The following is a 24,225-nucleotide window of genomic DNA, read 5'->3' as shown; positions in this document are numbered from 1 at the left end:
CCGGCCACACATCGTTCTAGATATGGCCAACGCCAACGCAGTGTTCCAACATGACAACACCAGGCCTCACACAGCACGTCTCACAACGGCTTTCCTACAGAACAACAACATTAATGTCCTTCCTTGGCCATCGATATCACCGGATTTGAACCCAATTGAGCATCTATGGGACGAGTTGGACCGACGCCTCCGACAGCGACAACCACAGCCCCAGACCCTGCCCGAGCTGGCAGCAGCCTTGCAGGCCGAGTGGGCCACCATCCCCCGGGACGTCATCCGTACTCTGGTTGCTTCAATGGGCAGGCGGTGCCAGGCAGTTGTCAACACACGCGGAGGCCACACCCGGTATTGACTCCAGAGGACCTTGACCTTGGTGGTGTGTCCTATCACTTACTCACAATGGACTAGAGTGAATTGTGAACAATCCTGCAACATTTGGTAATTATCGGACTCACCATTCAATAATTAAATCAATTCTCCAAATGTTACGACAATGTGGTTTTGCGTTTCTTCTTTGGAAGAGTATATTTTACCATGCTCATATACCACTAAGGTTTCGAGCATGTTTGTCCCGGGTCCCGTTTCTGGATAGCCAGAGGCCCGACCCGGGACAGACCTTTGCATGCAGCTAGGATATCATGTGTAGAGTAAAACGTTGATATAGGACCAACTTGACAGTTACCCCTGTTGGCCACGTGACGTCACAATTAAAAAAATGACCGCCATTTAACTATTTTTTACACTATGTTTGCATCACATTTAGAAGTGTAAGCTGTAACATTTTACTTCCAATGACACTTTCAGAGCTATAGTAGGAGTAATATACAATTATTACATTTACTGATGGATCACAAGACCTTACAGCAGGTAAAGAAGGAGTTTGGTTTGTTTCACGACACCACTAGAGCACATTGATTACGGACCGTAGCAAAAGTATATGAAGCCAAAAGAGACTAAATCATTTAGTCTCTCTGCACCCCCCTCCCCCCTCCAAAGAGACTAAAATAAAAGCAAGTTTGGCTTCACATTGGTGGACGTGCCCAATGTGCTATGTGAACCAGTTTGTTTTTGTTGGAATGGGTCCCAGGACATGTAGACATTTGCGAGAAAAAAAAGAAAGAAAGAAATGTTTTATTTAATGACGCACTCAACACATTTTATTTACGGTTATATGGTGTCAGACATATGGTTAAGGACCACACAGATTTTGAGAGGAAACCCGCTGTCGCCACTACATGGACTACTCTTTCCGATTAGCAGCAAGGGATCTTTTATTTGCGCTTCCCACAGGCAAGATGGCACAAACCATGGCCTTTGTTGAACCAGTTGTGGATCACTGGTCAGTGCAAGTGATTTACACCTAACCATTGAGCCTTGCGGAGCACTCACTCAGGGTTTGGAGTCGGTATCTGGATTAAAAATCCCATGCCTCGACAGAGATCCGAACCCAGTACCTACCAGCCTGTTGACCGATGGCCTAACCACGACGCCACCGAGGCCGGTCACCTCATTTGCGAGAACGAAGTGGCCGACTTAAAGACTAAACAATGTTTATTAGATACTAAAATAAATTTATCAGTTAAACACAATTACAACGAAACAGCCTCTACAATTAAGAAAATTACCACGGCAAATAAAATGCCGTGGAAAAATGTCCACGGCATTTTTCACAGCACCTTTACCGTTAACGTGTTTCCAACTCAGAATTGTAAGTAAATTTGAATGAGCTAGTTTATTTCATAATATTTGTTTTGCTTGCCAAAAGTGACGTAACAGCATGCGAATGACACGTGCACGATCAAGAACAATGAGGTTGTAAAACGTTGTTTGCCCGCAGTGTCGTGATAGTTCAATATGTATGTTTTAATTAGATTGCATCAAAGTGTCAGAATATATTTAATGCGATACAGAATTAAAATAATGTTCTTTAGTAAGGGCATAATTTCTATTTGGAAATCAGTCAGACTGAATGCCCCGCCTCACCCTCTCAAACCCCAAGTAAATCAGTATAGTTTGGGTTTTGGGATTAAGCCACTCGGCACCAAGCCAAAGGGTAGTATATTTTGTGAATATAAATGACAGAAAATTTTATTAAACTCTCGGCAAATATGTATCTCTCTGTATATATTCACGGGTATAGGAAGTTGCCAAAACGGGGGGGGGGGGGGGGGGGGGGGGGGGGGGGGACATAAATACACGTACATGTAAATATATATAAAAGCATCGCTGCTGTCTTCACCTCCACCCCGATTCCTACGCCAGTGTTTATATCAACAAATATCTCATCATCAGACCGACCATAACATTTCAAGTGACTAGTGCAGGGCACACATTAAGTCAATACTAATACTTGTCTTAATGTGCAGGGCGAGTTACTTCCATCTATTTAGCAAGATCGGCCTCGGTGGCACAGTGGTTAAGTCATCGGACTACAGGCTGGTAGGTACTGGGTTCGGATCCCAGTCGAGGCATGGGATTTTTTATCCAGATACCGACTCCAAACCCTGAGTGAGTTCTCCGCAAGGCTCAATGGGTAGGTGTAAACCACTTACACCGACCAGTGATCCATAACTGGTTCAACAAAGGCCATGGTTTGTGCTATCCTGCCTGTGGGAAGCACAAATAAAAGATCCCTGGCTGCCTATCGTAAAAGAGTACCCTATCTGGCGACAGCGGGTTTCCTCTAAAAAAAAAAAAAAAGTGTCAGAATGACCATATTATGTTTGACGTCCAATAGCCGATGATAAGATAAAAAAATCAGTGTGCTCTTGTGGCGTCGTTAAATAAAACAAACTTTACTATTTAGCAAATTTTACTTCCGCTTTCCAACAAAACAAAACCGCACATAAAACCAATAGCAAAAACAGAGTTAAAGCTGTAAGTAAAATAATAAATAATATACTTAAGTCTATATAAACACAAATAAAGTAACTTAAAATAAAACAGCCATCAAGGAGTGAGTAAAGCTCAGCTAAAAACTGCAGAACAAACCACTGGTCAAAGATTAAAAGTATGATAACACTAAACCTACCATATGATTGAGGTAAAAACTGCAGATCAAACTACTGGTCAAAGATTAAAAGTATGGTAACACTAAACCTACCATATATTGAGGTAAAAACTGCAGAACAAACCACTGGTCGAAGATTAAAAGTATGGTAACACTAAACCTACCATATGATTGGAAGGAAGGAAATGTTTTATTTAACAACGCACTCAACACATTTTATTTACGGTTATATAGCGTTAGGCCAACAAAAAAGAAGAAGTTTGTTTTAGGTAACATGGCCAAAAAAAGTAGGGTAGGTAGTTCAAAGAAAGGTTACCCTACCTTAAATGTGTTTGCCAGAGAAAAACTCAGTCTCAAGATGAAAGACATGAAGGCAAGCTGTCTGAAAAATCTTAGTTTACTCTTTGCAGCCAGAGAGAAATAAAAACAATCTCACTGTCAATGTCAGTTTTAAGTTTCACATGCCATTTTCAAAAGACAGGAAAACAAAAAAAGTTCAAACTATTCCTTTCACCAATAAAAGTCAGTACAAGCCTTGAAATAAATCTGTCGCGTCGCGCGCGTACAGTTAGGATGCGGTAATGGAAGTCAATGATTTCTAAAATAATCGCTCGCGGCCAGTTAGGATAGGGCTTAAGAAACCCATGAAACTATCACTTTGTGTTGAACTTTCAGATTCATGATGATCTGACTCAGACTCTTCCATTTTTTTTAATGTCATCAGTGTCTTGTCTGTGGTAATATTCTATATTTTTGGTTGCCGAGTGATATTTGACACACACAGATTTGTGGACTCTTTGATCCATGCGTCCGAAAAATCGTGATTATACTGCATTTCTTTTTTAAATGTCTTGCAGAGCGAGCACGCCATAAGTGTAACCTCGCCTTTGGTGTTTTCTTCAAACTGTAGCCACAAAGAGGCATTTGTTTTAACTAAATACTCCTTTTACCGTTTTAATTCAGTGCTAGATTTTAAGATACTACTCTACAGGATATTCGTTTGGGAATTTTTGAGGGACGATTTAATCGGCGGCTGCCCGCCGCGGATACTGGGAACAGGGACAGTTGATTTGTCATTATCGGTACCTGTCTGTTCTTTTACAGCAAAGACTGAAGTTATTTTGTTCAACATCCTTTAATTGTTAACCACGAGGCAATTTGAATTGCAACTTTAAACGAAAACGCCACAGGAAGTATACGCTAAGTACGAAAGGTCAATTACTAATATGCGTGACATCACTCTTCACAATGTAAGTTCCCGCAAAATCGAGACTATAAAAAATCCTACTAAACAGGTACGCGGACTGTAGATGGACTTCGTGTTGGACTGTGACGTGCCCCGCGAACCAGTTCGAATTCCACTGGTACACATTTGTATTTTTTCATTCGTAATCATTTTTTTTTTTAATCGGTGCATTAAGTGTATTCGACTCCAAAACAGCCGGCTTTTACTACAACGCGAGCTTCGGACATGGTGACCGGCGCAATCAACATTGTTACTGACAAGTTACAAATTTGTACCGGACAATGACCGTGACCGGCCGCTTATTTCAAGGCTTGCAGTAGATGACTGCACAGAAACTTCACAGCTTTGTCCAGTTTTGTCAGAGGATGACTGCACAAATTTGTCCAAGTTGGTCAATAGATGTTTGCACAAAAAGTTCACAGATTTATCCAGTCAGTAGATGACTGCACAAAAACTTCACAGATTTTTCCAACTTGTATTGGAAATAACAAAACAATACTAATTGTGTGTGCAATTTACAAATCAATCGGCTTAGAAATGAATAACTTGTAGTAAATTTCACAGTAATAAAAAAGGCGTTCCTAGCCCGAGTACTCTGACTGTAAGAGAGCTAGACGGACATTTGGACATAAATAATGAGAGCGTGTTTATGTTCAAATGTCCGTCTAGCTCTCTTACAGTCAGAGTACTCGGGCTAAGGCGTTCCCTGTGGGACGGACTTATAGTTTTAATGTTTATTAGCCTATTGAACGGACCCATGCTAAAATCACCCAAATTACTTTATTCCCAATTAACTGAAATAAATGTGAACTGTTTAATGTTTGTGGTTATTCTTGAATATTCCGTTTATTTAATTATTACCCATGCTCAGCAGTTGATAGGCCTATCTACATCACTGGCGTAGGAAGCGGGGAAGGGGGTACTTTGTAGCAGCATCGATGGTTTATATATTACCCCACCCACCCCACTTTTTGGTATCTTCCTACAGGCTACACCCGTGTATATTAACAAATTCTGGGTACTAGGCCTAAGCAGTAGCCAACAACGAAAATTGTATACAGTCTTCTTCAAATGACCTTCACCTTTGCATGCGGAAAAACGCGATGACTTGTAGTCTGTGCATGTGGTATCGAGAAATCCTTGATTGTTTTGTTGAGATCGCACGTTGTTGTTTTTGGAAAATAAACCTACAATGTATGAGATGACTGGAGTTACGATATTACGATATATTTTCCTCTATAGGCCTACAGTATTTAGCAGTTTGTCATAAAAGCCGTTTAATCGCCACACACGTTACCGTACTGTCATGCGATCTCGTGTGTCACCAATTACCGTGGTACCTAATAAGAGCACGTGTTATTAACAGTGTTCTACACTCGGTGTTATAACTTACTCTTCTTTGGCTAGTGGACAAACAAAATTTACTAGCCAAGCTTAAAGTGTTACTCGCCACAGTGCGACACTACTCATTTTGTATCATTTATGAATGTGTTGTAAGTATCTGGATTGTTTTCGCCAAATTACTAAAATCAACGATGAGTTCCGAATTGTACCGACAATTAATACGGAATTCACAGTGATCAATCGGACAACTTCGTAAATAGTGAAATGTTCCGACTGCACAATGATGTCAACAAATTTTATTTGTTTTCGCTGCTAGGACTCTGAACGCACATGGCAAATAATTTAATACTTAGACGTTTTTGGAGTCAGTCGCCAGATGATGACGATAATAAATTCAATCAGTCGCCACGCCAACGTTTTGGTCGCATTGGCGACCATTTCTGTCGCAACGTAGAACACTGGTTAATGATTCCAATTTCAAACAAATTAGTTATGCTCATATATCCATTCAACGTCCAGGCATGTCTAGTCTGGGTCCAGTCTCTAACAACGCCAGTGATTGGGTCCAGGGCACGGCGTAAGAAGGTGCCAAAAAGTGGGGTGGGGGTGTATAAAAACCATCGCTGCCCCCCCCCCCCCCCCCCCCCCTCCTCAACCTCCATTTAACACACACTGACGTGTAAGAGTTATCCTACTTGAGTACTTCTGTCGTCTGCTTTGTCGATCCGCGACCACAACTTCTCTGTGTGCTTCCCCCCACCGCACCCCACCCCAGCAGAAAAAAAAAGGTTCAGGGTAGGTGGCAAAATTTAGTGTCGGTCGGGTGACCGGAAACAAATGATTTTTTTTTTTTGGCCTTAGACATATGGTTACGGACACACAAATATTGAGAGAGGAAACCTGCTGTCGCCACTTCATGGGCTACTCTTTTTGATTAGCAGCAAGGGATCTTTTATATGCACCATTCCACAGACAGGATAGTACATACCACGGCCTTTGTTACACCAGTTGTAGAGCACTGGCTGGAACGAGAAATAGCCCATTGGGTCCACCGACGGAAATCGATCCTAGACTGACTGCGCATCAAGCGAACGTTTTATCACTGGGCTACGTATCGCCCCCGGCCCATATGATTGAGATAAAATAAGTGTCGGGAGGGGAAAACAATAAAGAGCACAAATCACCTGTTTACTGACATCTTTCTTTTAATTTCAAGAGTAAACACCACCTTGTACATCAATGAGAGCCCAAACAAGTAAATGCTAAATTAGGTAGAGTATTATTAAATAGATATTTACAAAATATTTACTTGTCAGTTTAATATGAAAAAAATAATCAACGAAAATCAGTTTTATTCTGTTTCCGACACTACTTTAGTCTGCTCATCAATAACTGGTTAACCCCTTAGATATTAGGGATAATGAAACAATTGTCGACATATATATATATATATATATATATATATATATATATATATATATATATATATATATATATATATATAGATATATATAGATATATATATATATATATATATATATATATATATTTAGACATACGCACGCACACACACACACACATATATGATTATTGTTATGTTTTTTAGCATGGTGACCAAAAACACATTTGTTTAGGCCTAATATGAAGTAACCAAAAGAAAAGAAAAAGTTCTCTCTCTCTCTCTCTCTCTCTCTCTCTCTCTCTCTCTCTCTCTCTCTCTCTCTCTCTCTCTCTCTCTCTCTCTCTCTCTCTCCTGATACATTTTAAAAGTTTTGTTTGTCTTTATCCTGTCATAATCGGAAAATTATAGTAATATCCTAGAAGAAACTTGTGTAACAGTAAATAACTATTTAAGATAAAGTACCTGGTATTTACTTTAAAGATGTTTGTATATATATATATATATATAGCTCTTAATTGTGTTGTGATTGATCTGAAGTTGGACACTTCAAGTTTATCATTTAATCGTAATGTAACTGTCTGACTCAGTATCAAGTATGGCACCACCAAGGCAGGGGATATAATGGGAACTTTAAACGCCCTGCCCTATGTTTGACGTATTGGAAAACCTTTCCTACAATCTTTTTAACACTAAAATTTTAAATTTATTTTATTGTTTGGGATATCAGTATCTGTATATTTCTAATAGTGTTGATACATGTAAGTAGCCCAAATTGGATTTGGTATTTAAATAATTTCGTATGTGCGAAAAAATATATGTTAGAAAATAAAATGAAGTTAGACCTATGACAAACACTAGGACAATAAGAATATATAACCACCAGTATTATATGCAGAAACATTTATTTAATATGTAATATACAGTCGTTAAAAAGTGTCTGAGTCGGCGACATCTTAACAACTGCAACAAACACAGGACAGATCCTTTAAGCGAAGTGGTGGCTCGTCTACAACCGTTATACAGTTGATTTTATTATCTATTTAGATAAATTCCTACACACTGTTCGACTTAAACGCGAATGTATGAGAGTCAACATCAATTTTAAAATGTCATATTTTGCATGTTATTTCTATTAATTAAAGGAAAGGTCAAACAAGTTATTTCACCTGGTAGGCGTATTCAACAATATTAAATGTGCATTATTGCTTAAGATCAACAAGTGCATTGATACATTTAATAAATACAACAAAGAAAATGTGCCGGCTATTGTATATAAATGGCCGCAGTCATTGTTCTTCCATGCTGCAAATGCGCTCCCTGGTGAGCATGTGGTCATGTGGTGGAAAATCAGGAATGCTGTTCAAAGCATATGAGTCTTGTTACTGTAGATAGCTTCTTTATTGTAGAGTTAAGGTTTAACGCCTCACACATACTAAACGGCCATCATCTGATCTACAATGGACGATTCCATTGATATATGGGCTTTAGCAACTGGGCTATTGTATACAAGCTGTTTGTAATTAGACGTGGGTTTTTGTTATTCAGCATATTTGTATTTAAAAAAAAAAAGATTAATATTTAACAGCAACACATAAATATTAATAGCATTGTCTACATTTTGTCATTAAAAGTAATATATAAGGAGATATAAAAATGTGTTGGGCAAGGTAGTGGACGTTTCGTGCTTTAGAAGTACTTTGAGAGAAGGCTTGTTTTATTTCTAGGGGATGCTGCTCGTGTTTCGCTAAGAAGGGGGACGGGGCAGCTGCCAAAAGTGTGAGGAAAGTCATCCTCCGTCAATACAGAGCTTTAGGATCAGTGTCGTAAGTATAGGAATACACAGAGGCACGTACACGATTTTAGGACCAGTGTCATAAGTATAGAACTACATGGATACAGGTACAAGACTTTAGGACCAGTGTCGTAAGTATAGGACTACACAGATATACGTACAAGACTTTAGGACCAGTGTCATAAGTAGGCCTACACAACTGACTCGAGTGACATGTACAAGACTTTAGGACCAGTGTTCAACACTGTTGTAAGTATAGGACTACACAGAGACACGTACAAGACTTTTAAGGCCAGTGTTATAAGTAAACAACTTACTCCGAGACACGTACACGACTTTAGGACCAGTGTCGTAATTATAGGACAACACGGAAATACGTACAAGACTTTAAGACCAGTGTCGTATGTATAGGACTCCACAGAGACACAAACAAGACTTTAGGACCAGTATCGTAATTATAGGACTACAGAGAGACACGTACACGACTTTAGAACAAATGTAAATATAGGATTACAACCAAACACACACATTGTTTTGGGATCAGTGTCGTAAGTAAACAACTACAGAGACACACGTACACTACTTTACAATGAATGTCGTAAGTATATTGCAATATAATTCCATTTTATAATTACTGTTTTGTAATAGGCGTCTTGATTGGTTAAAATGCTATCACGTGATCTAAAAAAAACCAACGTTCATTCTTCCATGAACATGAAACTGCACTTTTTCAGTAAACAAGTGAATCCCCGAGGATTCTATCGTTTCTATTTTTATCCCAATTTCGTCTGCACTGTGAGTGAAGGTGACAATTCAGGCTTTAAACGACTGCGGTTTTGAACTGAGACACATAATAACGTATATGACAGGCCACAAAAACGAAGCTTCTATTAGAAGTTATAGCAGAGGATGCTCAACAAATCAAAAGAGAGACATGAGCGATTGGGTCTTTTAATATCGTTTTATATAATGGTAATACTAATGCATTTGGAATTATAAGAATTGAACGTTATATTTTGGACATTCATGCAATGATTTTATGACCTGCACACGATTAGACTCACTACACCACCACACACATACACCCCCCCACACCCCACACACATACACACCCCACACACGTGTACTGTGTTATGTCCTACACACCCCTACACACATACACCCCCCCCCCCCCCCCCACACACACGTGCACTGTTTTATGACCTGCACATGATTAGACCCCACCCATACACCTCCCCCATCACATACACCTCCCCCACACACATGCACCCACACCCACCCCACACACGTGCAGTTTTATGACCTGCACACGATTAGACCCCCCCCCCCCCACACACACACACACCCTACACATCCACACACATACCCCACAAGCACGTGCACTGTTTTATGATCTGCATACGATTAGACTCCCCACACCTCCACACATACACCCCCCTACACATCCACACACATACCCCACACGCACGTGCACTGTTTTATGATCTGCATACGATTAGTCTCCACACACCCCCCCCCCACACCCACCCACACACCCCACACACATACACCCCCACACACGTGCACTGTTTTATGACCTGCACACGATTAGACCCCATACACACATACACACCCCACACAAGTGCACTGTTTTATGACCTGCACACGATTAGGACCCCCCCCCCCACACACACACACACACCCCACACACGTGCACTGTTTTATGACCTGCACACGATTAGGACCCCCCACACACACACACACACCCCACACACGTGCACTGTTTTATGACCTGCACACGATTAGGACCCCCCCCCCCCCCACACACACACCCCACACACGTGCACTGTTTTATGACCTGCACACGATTAGACCCCATACACACATACACCCCGCACACACGTGCACTGTTTTATGACCTGCACACGATAAGGACCCCCCCCACACCCCCCCCCCCCACACACGTGCACTGTTTTATGACCTGCACACGATTAGGACCCCCCCACACACGTGCACTGTTTTATGACCTGCACACGATTAGGACCCCCCCCCCCCCCCACACACACACACACACACATGTACAAGGCTTGTGAACCAGAGTAATACAATTTCAAATTTTCCTAACATTACTGTTCACATAAATGCGCAGTGTTCCCATTAACACCCCCACCCCTCTTACTCCATCCCACGTCCCACAAACACCACAGCTCCACAACACTTTCTTCTGGCTCTTATTGTCTTTGTAGTTACCTTGATGAAATGTGATTTGGTGATAAAACGTATTTGTATCTGTTTCAGATTTGCACAATACGTCATCATGGTGATGTTCGCGATTCTTGTTGTCCTTTGGATCACGCGAGATCTGGGAGGAAGTGGTGGATGGGGCATACTTTTCAAACCAAAGTACCTTTATTATTATCACCGTTTTCAGGTTTTTTTACTTTCCTTAAAATGGACTAAGATGAGGTTGCTGTCATTTTAAAGTCACCATTAGAGCCGTTTATGATCACTGAAATCAAACATTATTTATATTTTATTGTTTATATTATCCATTTCCGTATAGCCGAAGTATTTCTGGTCATCATGGTGTTTTTAACACCATAAAATGTTTTTTCTTTCATATTTTTAAAAACACACATGCGTTTGAATAGTAACTGTTATGGAGTCGAGTTATAGTATATTTTGAAGGATTTCCCTGTGTTTACGTCACAGACTCTTTGTTTCACTCTTTTTTAACTCTATCCAAAAGTGTTACAGCTTGATACATTAACATACATGTACCTTAGTGTACAATTTTACGCATTACAACTGGGGTCTGTGATTTTAAAATGCTCTCAACTAACAGTCTTTTCATTGATTAAAATTACATATAATGATATTAAATTCATTTCCTTGTTTAGAATACCGGTATCAATGTTTGTCAATGCAATGCTTTCTGGTTATCCTAACGCTTGGCTTAGACTACCAACTGCCAGCACAAAGTTGGCCAACTGTCTGCTCCCGTGAATTCTACGACTGACCAGTTGCTAATCGATTGTCGTCAGTAATCCTAGGTCAGACTGTCAACGAAGGTGGCCAACTTGATGGTTGCGTTGCAATTTCCCCAACTTCCAACTTACAACTGGTGCCCTCAGATTAACAACTAATGTCAATGTAGGTGTTGTCTATATCAAATCATGTCAATATCATGTATCAGTACAAGTGTTGTCTATATCAGACCATGACAATACCATCTGTGTGTCGGTGCAGGTGTTGTCTACATCAAATCATGTCAATATCATGTATCTGTACAAGTGTTGTCTATATTAGACCATGACAATACCATCTGTGTGTCGGTGCAGGTGTTGTCTATATTAGACCATGACAATATCATGTATCTGTACAGGTGTTGTCTATATTAGACCATGACAATATCATGTATCTGTACAGGTGTTGTCTATATTAGACCATGACAATATCATGTATCTGTACAGGTGTTGTCTATATCAGACCATGACAATACCATCTGTGTGTCAGTGCAGGTGGTGTCTATATTAGACCATGACAATATCATGTATCTGTACAAGTGTTGTCTATATCAGACCATGACAATACCATCTGTGTGTCGGTGCAGGTGTTGTCTATATTAGACCATGACAATATCATGTATCTGTACAAGTGTTGTATATATCAGACCATGACAATACCATCTGTGTGTCGGTGCAGGTGTTGTCTATATTAGACCATGACAATATCATGTATCTGTACAAGTGTTGTCTATATCAGACCATGACAATACCATCTGTGTGTCAGTGCAGGTGTTGTCTATATTAGACCATGACAATATCATGTATCTGTACAAGTGCTGTCTATATCAGACCATGACAATACCATCTGTGTGTCAGTGCAGGTGTTGTCTATATGAGACCATGTCTGTATTATATGTGTCAGTAAAGGTGTTCTCTATATCAGATCATGCCAATATCATCTGTGTAAGGGCAGGTGTTGACTATATCATCCCATGTCAATATCTGTGTCAGTGCAGGTGTTCTCTATATCAGACCATGTCAATATCTATGTAAGGGCAGTTGTTGTCTATATCAAACCATGTCAATATCATCTGTGTCAGTGCAGGTGTTTTCTATATCAGACCATTTCAATATTATCTGTGTCAGTGCAGGTGTTGTCTATATCAGACCATGTCAATATCATCTGTGTCAGTGCAGGTGTTTTCTATATCAGACCATGTCAATATCATCTGTGTCAGTCTATATCAGACCATGTCAATATCATCTGTGTCAGTGCAGATGTTTTCTATATCACACCATGTCAGTATCGTCTGTGTCAGTGCAGGTGTTGTCTATATCAGACCATGTCAATATCATCTGTGTCAGTGCAGGTATTTTCTATATCACACCATGTCAGTATCATCTGTGTCAGTAGAGTTTCTGTCTCTATCAGACCATGTCAATTTAATCTGTGTCATTACAGGTTTTGACTATAGCAGACGATGCCAAATAGCATCTGTCTATTACAGGTGATGTCGTCTATATCAGACCATGTCAATATCATCTGTGTCAGGACAGGTGTTGTCAATATCAGACCATGTCAGTATCATCCGTCTGTTACAAGTGTTCTTTATCAGACAATGCCAATATCATCCGTCTATTACAGATATGTCAGAGACTCGACACCGGCGCTCCTTATTGGTTTTTTGCTGTTCATTCTTCCATCGTCACTGCCAAATGTTTTCTGCTTCAGAAAAAACGACGGTAAGCTTAGTCCTTGATGATTAGTCCTTGATATATTTCTTAGCTTTCTAACAGGTCTGCTCTCATTAGACAAAATGAGGTATAACCACTAATGAGTAGTCTCGTTGTAATTGGTCCAATGTGTAAACACGGATCTGAATTAAATATCTTATTTTGCACAAAGCATGTTTTGACGATCATGACTGCTACCATGTATAATGATTGTGGTGCTGGTGGTAGTGATGATGATGGTGATGATGGTTGTGGTGCTGGTGGTGATGATGATGATTGTGGTGCTGGTGGTAGTGATGATGATTGTGGTGCTGGTGGTGGTGATGATGAAGATGATAATGATTGTGGTGCTGGTGGTAGTGATGATGAAGATGATGATGATGATGGTTGTGGTGCTGGTGGTAGTGATGAAGATGATGACTGTGGTGGTAGTGATGAAGATGATGATGATTGTTGTTGTGCTGGTGGTGGTGATGATGAAGATGATGATTGTGGTGCTGGTGGTGATGATGAAGATGATGATTGTGGTGCTGGTGGTAGTGATGAAGATGATGATGATTGTGGTGCTGGTGGTGGTGAAGATGATGATTGTGGTGCTGGTGGTAGTGATGAAGATGATGATGATTGTGGTGCTGGTGGTAGTGATGATGATGATGATGATGATTGTGGTGCTGGTGGTGGTGAAGATGATGATTGTGGTGCTGGTGGTGGTGATGATGAAGATGATGATTGTGGTGCTGGTGGTGGTGAAGATGATGAGTGTGGTGCTGGTGGTGGTGATGATGAAGATGATGATGATTGTGGTGCTGGTGGTGGTGAAGATGATGATTGTGGTGCTGGTGGTGGTGATGATGAAGATGAAGATGATGATGATTGTGGTGCTGGTGGTAGTGATGATGATGATACTTGTGGTGGTGGTGATAATGATGTGGTGGTGGTTGTGGTGATAATGATGGTGGTGGTGGTTGTGGTGATAATGATGGTAGTGGTGGTTGTGGTGATAATGATGGTGGTGGTTGTGGTGATAATGATGATAATAATAGTGTTGTTGATGATGATGACGGTGGTAGTGGTGGTGATGATGATGATGGTGGTGGTGGTGATGATGCTATGATTAATATGACTATTTCTCACAGACACGACGAATGGTGAGTTTGTCCCTATTCTGAACTGGAAGAACATTCACGAGAAGATGCCGTGGTCGTTGTATCTGCTGCTCGGAGGAGGCTTCGCGATAGCTAAGGCTGCCACTGTAAGGTCATTTCAAATCATTGTCACAAATAGTATACAAAGTCATTTTGTTTGTGATTGCGTGTGTGTGTGTGCGTGTTTGTGTATGCGTTTGTTTGTGTGTGTGTGTGTGTGTGTGTGTGTGTGTGTGTGTGTGTGTGTACATGGACGGGGGATTCATGGGTACAGGGTGTTTTGGGCAATTTTAAAAAAGGACACCTGCAGTATTCCAAAGTGCACTAACATGTATCATATTCAGGCAGTATTCCCCAAGAAACGCCCATTAGAACAAGATGTTACATCGTCCATGCTAAGAAGTTTAGTTTCATCCGTTATGCATGCGGCACTTTGATTTTAGGGAGGGGTGCAAACACGCAGCCCAACCCTTGAAGCAGCACCTGAGAATGTTAGGTCTACACTGTGACTGAGTATATACAGTCGAACCTGTATATAACGACCTCTCAAGGGACCTGATAAAAGTGGCCGCATTGAACAGGTGGCTGTTATATACAGGTAACATCAAGTCTATAACTTGCCCCTCCTACACCTACTCCCAATGAAAGCGAATTAATTGATAGGCGTCCCCTCCCAGTTCATAGCATTTTCGAACGCCTATAGTAGGCCTGTATAACATGTAATATATATAACAAGGTGAGAACACGTCTATATATCATTGTATCTGTTTGTGAAGACTGTATAAATGCACGAAAACTGTTCCATATAATCCATCATTGTGTCCGTTTGTGAAGACTGTACAAATGTATGAAAACCCTTCATCTAATTCATCATTGTATCCGTTTCTGAATACTGTATAAATGTATGAATACCTTCTATTCTGTCATTGTGTCCGTTTTTTGCCCAGGTGGAACTTTATGGTTTTTTTATACAACCAACACACTCACATTTATCACTAATCACAGAACTTGTGGTGTTAACATATCTATCAAAAGTTGGATGCACCTGGAACTTTGACCCAGCCGGAAGTTATTTGGTTTAGTGCTACCTATATACCTGTAATTGTACAAGAACCCTTCTTCTAGTCTATCATTATGTCTGTTTGTGAAGACTATAGTCTATACCGATAATATTCCGATATGTAATCTGAATGTTATAACAACTTCTGGAGAAAATGTTCTTATATTAAATATTGTATACACAAAAAGCTATATTTTATCAAAACATTATTTGACTCGATATTTCGTGTACAGAGATACGATTTGGAATGGGATCTGATTTGTGTGTGAAGGTGACCTTTTCAACTACAGTAATTCACCGGTGTAAGCTTTAATAGAAAAGTCCAACCCAACTTGTCTTCGTTATTTATGTAACTGTTCTTCGAAGTTGGAGGTGGGGGGGGGGGGGGGGGGGGGGGGGGGGGGATATCTAGCTCAGTTCGCAGAACGTTCGTCGGAATTGTATGATCAACCCATCTCGGTGGATCCGTTGGGTTTTCCCCCATCACAATTAGTGCACCACGACTTGAATACATCAGAGACCGTGGTATGACAAATGTATATAATAAAAAATAAATCCCTATCTGCTAATTGGCAGGCTTCCTCTGAAGACAGACTGTTTTAGAATTACCATATATTTGTCTAGTTAATTTGATAAATGACCAGTAATTAATGTACTGTCGTCAAACAAAACAAATGTACTTTTCTTCTTAAACGACTGGTATATCAAAATCTGTGGTATGTACTGTCCTGTCTGTTGGAAAGTGCATATAAAAGGATGTCTTGCTGCTTTATTGTTAGGAATTACTTGTGTTGCAGCAGTAAGTTTCCCTTTCTTTCTCTGCCTCTATCAAATGTCGAAATAATCATATGTTATGCCGACTTACGACGGGTGCGCTCACGTTAACAATTAAAGGGTTGTACGACGAGAATCGAGTTGTAAGAGCGCTCAGACTTGCAACTGGACATTCGAGAAGTCGTAACAGCAAGAAGTTAGCCAACTTTGTACTAGCAGTTGGTAGTCTGAAACTAACATTATTCATCAAATGCGTTGAGGTGTCGTTAAACGAATAACACTCCTTTCCTTTCAGAAAACAGGGCTGTCTAAAGAGGTGGGAACGTTTCTGCTGGTGTTCAAGGACCTCAACCCGTGGCTGATGCTGCTCATTATCTGCTACATCATCACGTTCTTCACCGAGGTGACCAGCAACACCGCCATCGCCACGCTAATGATGCCCATCCTCGCCGAGCTGGTCAGTAGTGACTTTCATTTTCATTTGACATTTTCAAAGGTACTTCGGCCTCATAAGTGTCCTGTTCTGGATGGAGGAGCCGGCGAGAGCCGACACCTGCGCCCACGACAGGCGTGCGCTACAGCAGCTCGTTCTGAACGGTCACGTTAAACACTATGACCGTGACCTTAAAAGTAAAGTCTTCTTCTCTGAGAAAATGAACGATGATATATCTAAAGGCGACGCCACACTATACGAGTGCCTTGTATGATAAAGGTACGAGAATAGCCAATTGTGACAAGACAAACAATCAGCTATTCTCGTACCGTGTGGCGTCGCCTTTAGTCTACCCGCTAGTAATATACCAAAACAGTACCAATGTTTTAAAAGAAGCTGTAACGATTACATGACGATTATGAATCTTCCATTAGCGTATTTAGTAACATACCTCTGTACAAGACTGATTCCAAAAGACGTCATGCTAGAATCGTGAAGACTATCTGTGAGGTGATTTGTCTACACGGGGAGAGGCGATGTTGACCACGATACTAGGAGAATACTCAACTCGCTACTCGGCAATACTGTTTGTTGCACGAGTGAATTGCTGGTGTCCTTCCCGGACCTATGGCGAAAGTAGGACAACATCAATTGACGAGTACAAGATAAACGATATTGCCGAGTAGCGAGTTGGATATTATATTTATTAAACATTGTCAATTATAACTGTATGGTTATATACGGCAAATATGCCAAAGGTGTATGCGAGTTGCGTCCCTTGGGGTAAGTTGAGCTGTCGTCTGCGTTTAATGTTTTCACGGATTTGAGTATTTTAATAATTTACTTTCGAACATTTGTGTACATAATTCGCGTACTTTCTTTGTGTACTGGTGCATACAGTTGTTTCTGTGATGTGTGTTCGAGTGAACTGTTATTGTTCATAAACTACGAAGTTACATAAATGTTCAAACATGTGTGAGAAAAACTGTATGAACTTAAATCGATTTCGAAACCCATGCATAACACTAGCGTAGGAAGGTGCCAAAAAGTGTGTGGGGGGGGGGGGGGGGGGCACACTTTTATATTTACACTTTTACACTATTATAAAGAAAATATATGCCCCCCCCCCTTGCCACCCTTAACCCCCACCCTCCACACACCCCCACCCTCCACCCCCCCCCCCCACCCCCAATTTAATTCCAGCGCTGAACGTGGATGCCAAATCATGCCATTGTATTGCATTTAGAAACCAGTTGATATGTTCAGTGTTGTGACGGATGGACGGCCAGTTTAAAAGGAGAAACTAGCGAATGGTCATATAATTATTGTGTAAGTTACATCGTTGATTATCTACTGCTGAAATTATTGTCCTACATTGTCCAATATATTATAGTTGAAAGTTGTATTCCACCTTTTACGGGTACTCGAAGCCTGTGCCCGAGTACCCGAGTATTCGTGGAGACCCTATTGAGAACAAGAGACAGCGTTTCATCATAGTGGTGACGTATGTATCGCTGATGACGTCAGTTACTTGTTGACATGACTGCCACCATGGAAACTGTTCTTACACGCACTAAACAGGCGCTGTTCTAGGATTTTTTAAATAGAGTTTCTGTAATATATATTGTTTGACCAAAAATAGGAGGGGGGAGAGCTTGGACCCTCGCCTGAATCATCGCCTGCTAAAATTACTAGCAGTTCTAACCAGTGATTATGACATCAAAACGTATCTAGGGGAAGAAATGTTGTGTTTTCGTTCCTGGACTGCCACTTTATAGCGCGCCAAAAACCTTTCTGCAGCTTCCGTAAACAGACGGAACTCTAAAGGGTCACACAGATGTTCATGGAATAATATTTCAAGCAAGGATGTCTATAGTCTGTCCCATCCTCCTACAAAAATGTGTTTTGTAAATGATTTCAGTTTGATTTCACTTAAGAAGAAACGTAAAAGTGTTTTGAAAACCCCCCACAAAAACACCCAACTATTTTTGTGTACAATTTAGAAAACAATCGGCCCAGAAATAAATAACTTTGAAGTAAATTCTGTTGTATGCGTTCCATGTCACAGAACTTTAGTTTGATTATTCTCGAGTCCAGTCATGATGTTAAACTTACATGTTGTTAATCAGTACCAACGCTACACGAAGAAACCCGACGCCTCAGGCAAAACGAACCAGCGCTGTACTCTCTTGTGGTGACGTAGTTTGTAGTAGTGATAATAATAATAAGAATAATAAATTGAAGTGTTTATTTTTTCAGGCGAAGGCTCTGAATGTGAATCCATTGTTCTTCATGTTTCCGACGGCACTAACAACGTCTTTCGCTTTCATGCTACCAGCAGCTACGCCACCGAATGCAATAGTGTTTTCGTATGGACAAGTCAGAGTTATAGACATGGTAAGACTTATTTCCAGGAATACTATAGTGTTTTCGTATGGACAAGACAGAGTTGTAGATAGAGTTGTAGACATGGTAAGACTTATTTCCAGGAATACTATAGTGTTTTCGTATGGACAAGACAGAGTTGTAGATAGAGTTGTAGACATGGTAAGACTTATTTCCAGGAATACTATAGTGTTTTCGTATGGACAAGACAGAGTTGTATATATGGTAAGACTTATTTCCAGGAATACTATAGTGTTTTCGTATGAACAAGTCAGAGTTGTAGACATGGTAAGACTTATTTCCAGGAATACTATAGTCTTTTCGTATGGACAAGACAGAGTTGTAGATAGAGTTGTAGACATGGTAAGACTTTTTTCCAGGAATACTATAGTGTTTTCGTATGGACAAGACAGAGTTATAGATATGGTAAGACTTATTTCCAGGAATACTATAGTGTTTTCGTATGGACAAGTCAGAGTTATAGACATGGTAAGACTTATTTCCAGGAATACTATAGTGTTTTCGTATGGACAAGACAGAGTTGTAGATATGGTAAGACTTATTTCCAGGAATACTATAGTGTTTTCTTATGGACAAGTCATTTATAGACATGGTAATACTTATTTCCAGGAATGCTATAGTGTTTTTGTATGGACACGTCAGAGGTATAGACATGGTAAGACTTATTTCCAGGAATACTATAGTTTTCGTATGGACAAGACAGAGTTGTAGATATGGTAAGACTTATTTCCAGGAATACTATAGTGTTTTCTTATGGACAAGTCATTTATAGACATAGTAATACTTATTTCCAGGAATACTATAGCGTTTTCGTATGGACAAGACAGAGTTGTAGATATGGTAAGACTTATTTTCAGGAATACTATAGTGTTTTCTATATAGACCAGTCGGAGTTCTAAGACTTGATTGCAGAAATAGTAGGCTATAACGGTAGGAAGCGCTAGTCTTGTCAAGTCTGGAGGTGAAAATACATACACACCCGGGTGGGTAACAAACAGTAAGATGCGCTAGTCTTATCAAGTCAAGAGGTGAAAATACATACACACCCAGGTGGGTAACAAACAGTAAGATGCGCTAGTCTTGTCAAGTCAGGAGGTGAAAATACATACACACCCAGGTGGGTAACAAACAGTAAGATGCGCTAGTCTTGTCAAGTCAGGAGGTGAAAATACATACACACCCAGGTGGGTAACAAACAGTAAGATGCGCTAGTCTTGTCAAGTCTGGAGGTGAAAATACATACACACCCGGGTGGGTAACAAACAGTTAGACGTGCTAGTCTTGTCAAGTCAGGAGGTGAAAATACATACACACCCAGGTGGGTAACAAACAGTTAGACGTGCTAGTCTTGTCAAGTCTGGAGATGAAAACACATGTTCGCATTGTCACATCTTTACGAGTTATTATCCACCGTCTGTATGTTTGCCATGAAAGGAAAGTTTAATGACAGCTCGACATAATTTTAAAACTACGGTCATTTCATTTCTAGCATATGGTTATTTCGACATATTAGTTTAATCTTGAAATAAAATTTTAAAGCCACCACATTTGCAGGTTCTTACGTGCATGTGGTGCCAAACATATAGTTATTTTGACACTTGAAAACCCACAGAGTTTGTTAATTTGTTGCCGGGGAGGGGGGGGGGGGGGGGTCATAATACATCGGCATAGGATTGCACTATATGGTGGTAACCAAGGATTAGCATATGGTTGTACTAAATGGTGGATTAGCATTTGCTTGTACTAATTTGTGGTAACAAAGAGTAGCCTAGCATATAACTGCACTAATTGCATGTAGTACCAATTGGACGGCACGCCTTTAGTCAATCACATATGTTTTAGCCCTTAAGATCAGAGAAGACAGATTTGTAGATTTGTTTGCTTATGTTGATAACTCTGTTTACATTTTCAGGCACTCTGTGGATTTTGGATGAATGTTATCACAGTTCCAATTCTTATTGGTGCCACTGCATCTTGGGGCAACGCCTACTTCCACTTTGATACTCTTCCAGACGGATTTAACTATAATATTACCACTACGACACCAGGTTAACAACACCCGTGACGTGTGTGCCGGTCACAGTGAGTGGTTGAAAGACTACTCGCATCTTCATGTCACAGGTCAAAGGTCATCAGACCACACAACTGAACTTTTGTACAATGTGCATTATACCCGTACAGCTTCTACTAAACGTATAGTTTTTGTTTGTCAATAATTTCAGTTTGTCTGATGGAGAATGAAATAAAGTAAATTTCCCCGATTAGTTCGAAAATATTTCACCCTCCAAAATGCACGCGATATTCTTACATTCTTCAATATGGGTAGGTATTGCTGTTGTATTTATAGCTTGACCAATGCTTTTAGAAGAAAAAAATTCACATGAAATGTGAACCATTTTGTTATTTTGAAAAGAATTTTAATTTTAATTTTACGTCTATCCACATTGACAAAATCACCTTTAGTCGAATATTGGATGGGATATAGATGACTGTTGTTCAAACACTAAGACGTTTTTGACCATATCACCGTCTTAATGCACAATGTTAGTAAAACAAATTATGTTCGTCTTCCACCTATACTCAGGCATCGAAATATGTCGACAATCGCCGTGCAGGTTACGGTAGACCCCGTTACCAGAACGTTACCACATGTCAAGCAACGAAATTGTTTGGACAATAACACCACCACCTAAAGTTTTATCAGTTTTGTACTGTTTGAATATAAATTACATTCGCAAATATTACAACGAGAACAGTGACATTAATAAAAAGTATCAGTGTTTTCATGGTAGATGATAAATGGAAACTACACTTCATAAATGTATTGTAACCTATGGGTTACAGGCCTGTAATTTACGGTAACCTGTACATGGGTTACCAGATACTATTCTCATCTCGATGCCTATAAGTGTGATGTTGAACCATGTTTGTTAATTTGACTTGACTTAGTTACTTTGCATATCATACAAATTATAGCTGTATTTTATACAATGTTTATCATATTTTGTTATTTTATTGACTGGTCTATTTTACGACAGTTATATAATTTTGTAAAATGTTATTGTTACACATCAAGCTAGCCATTGCTGTTTTACAATGCTCTTATGGTTACTGTTTTATATATTTTAAAAGTGACGTTAATGTATTAAGAATTGTAATATGTATATCAAATATCTCTATTTCATTTTATTAGAAGATGCATACTAAATACGTTGAACCAGGGTTATTTTTTATATAGATTTCTTTATATACTAATAGAAAATCCTTCTGTGTTGCTGGCACCTCTCCTGTAAAGTAGCAAGGGGCTTGAGATAATATATTTTATATAAAGAAAAAGTCAGAAGCCTCCTTTAAAAGTCATATATCCCACTTTAATTCAAATTTTCGCCTGTTCAGGCTTCATCAGGGTAATTTTAAAACTGAGCTAAAAGAAGTCAAACCATACTGCATGAAAATATAGATAGATAGATAGTGAACACGCCACTCTTAAATAAAAACTTCTTTACTGACATTTGTTGCGTAGATATTTTTGTTTTTCTTTTATAGATGGAAACCAGGGGCCTAGCTTCCAGGAACGCAGCTGTGTACCACCTGAGATTAGAAATATATATATTTTTTCAATTACAATATATGACGTAAATGCGTGTATGTCTATGGTTTTATTCCATCGCCGAAAAAGTCTGTGTACCACCTGAAAGTCCCCAGCTAGGTCCTTGGAAACAGTTAAGTAGTGAATGATATGAAATTCATGGTTAACATATTGAATATAAGTCGACCTTTATGTACCAGATAATTAGCACAGAGAAGTGGGAAACAGTTAAGTAGTGAATGATATGAAATTCATGGTTAACATATTGAATATAAGTCGACCTTTATGTACCAGATAATTAGCACAGAGAAGTGGGAAACAGTTAAGTAGTGAATGATATGAAATTCATGGTTAACATATTGAATATAAGTCGACCTTTATGTACCAGATAATTAGCACAGAGAAGTGGGAAACAGTTAAGTAGTGAATGATATGAAATTCATGGTTAACATATTGAATATAAGTCGACCTTTATGTACCAGATAATTAGCACAGAGAAGTGGGAAACAGTTAAGTAGTGAATGATATGAAATTCATGGTTAACATATTGAATATAAGTCGACCTTTATGTACCAGATAATTAGCACAGAGAAGTGGGAAACAGTTAAGTAGTGAATGATATGAAATTCATGGTTAACATATTGAATATAAGTCGACCTTTATGTACCAGATAATTAGCACAGAGAAGTGGGAAACAGTTAAGTAGTGAATGATATGAAATTCATGGTTAACATATTGAATATAAGTCGACCTTTATGTACCAGATAATTAGCAGAGAGAAGTGGGAAACAGTTAAGTAGTGAATGATATGAAATTCATGGTTAACATATTGAATATAAGTCGACCTTTATGTACCAGATAATTAGCACAGAGAAGTGGGAAACAGTTAAGTAGTGAATGATATGAAATTCATGGTTAACATATTGAATATAAGTCGACCTTTATGTACCAGATAATTAGCACAGAGAAGTGGGAAACAGTTAAGTAGTGAATGATATGAAATTCATGGTTAACATATTGAATATAAGTCGACCTTTATGTACCAGATAATTAGCACAGAGAAGTGGGAAACAGTTAAGTAGTGAATGATATGAAATTCATGGTTAACATATTGAATATAAGTCGACCTTTATGTACCAGATAATTAGCACAGAGAAGTGGGAAACAGTTAAGTAGTGAATGATATGAAATTCATGGTTAACATATTGAATATAAGTCGACCTTTATGTACCAGATAATTAGCAGAGAGAAGTGGGAAACAGTTAAGTAGTGAATGATATGAAATTCATGGTTAACATATTGA

General features: G+C 39.5%; 1 protein-coding gene across 2 annotated transcripts in view; it reads left to right on the top strand.

Annotated features, from left to right (window-relative positions):
* Nucleotides 1-22,844, top strand: part of LOC121369349 (solute carrier family 13 member 5-like) — a 75,106-nt gene extending 52,262 nt beyond the window's left edge. For both annotated transcript variants that reach the window (XM_041494353.1, XM_041494354.1), the window contains exons 9-15: nt 8,727-8,825; nt 11,072-11,176; nt 13,427-13,524; nt 14,652-14,767; nt 16,790-16,951; nt 19,187-19,324; nt 21,246-22,844. In XM_041494353.1, the coding sequence (XP_041350287.1) occupies nt 8,727-8,825; nt 11,072-11,176; nt 13,427-13,524; nt 14,652-14,767; nt 16,790-16,951; nt 19,187-19,324; nt 21,246-21,386 (859 nt within the window). In that variant the 3' untranslated portion in view covers nt 21,387-22,844. The remainder of the gene's footprint in view (nt 1-8,726; nt 8,826-11,071; nt 11,177-13,426; nt 13,525-14,651; nt 14,768-16,789; nt 16,952-19,186; nt 19,325-21,245) is intronic.
* Nucleotides 22,845-24,225: the final 1,381 nt, after the last annotated feature.

This window comes from Gigantopelta aegis, chromosome 3 (genome assembly GCF_016097555.1).
Source record: "Gigantopelta aegis isolate Gae_Host chromosome 3, Gae_host_genome, whole genome shotgun sequence".
Taxonomy (NCBI): Eukaryota; Metazoa; Mollusca; class Gastropoda; order Neomphalida; family Peltospiridae; genus Gigantopelta; species Gigantopelta aegis.
This window is presented reverse-complemented; position numbering and strand designations above follow the sequence as displayed.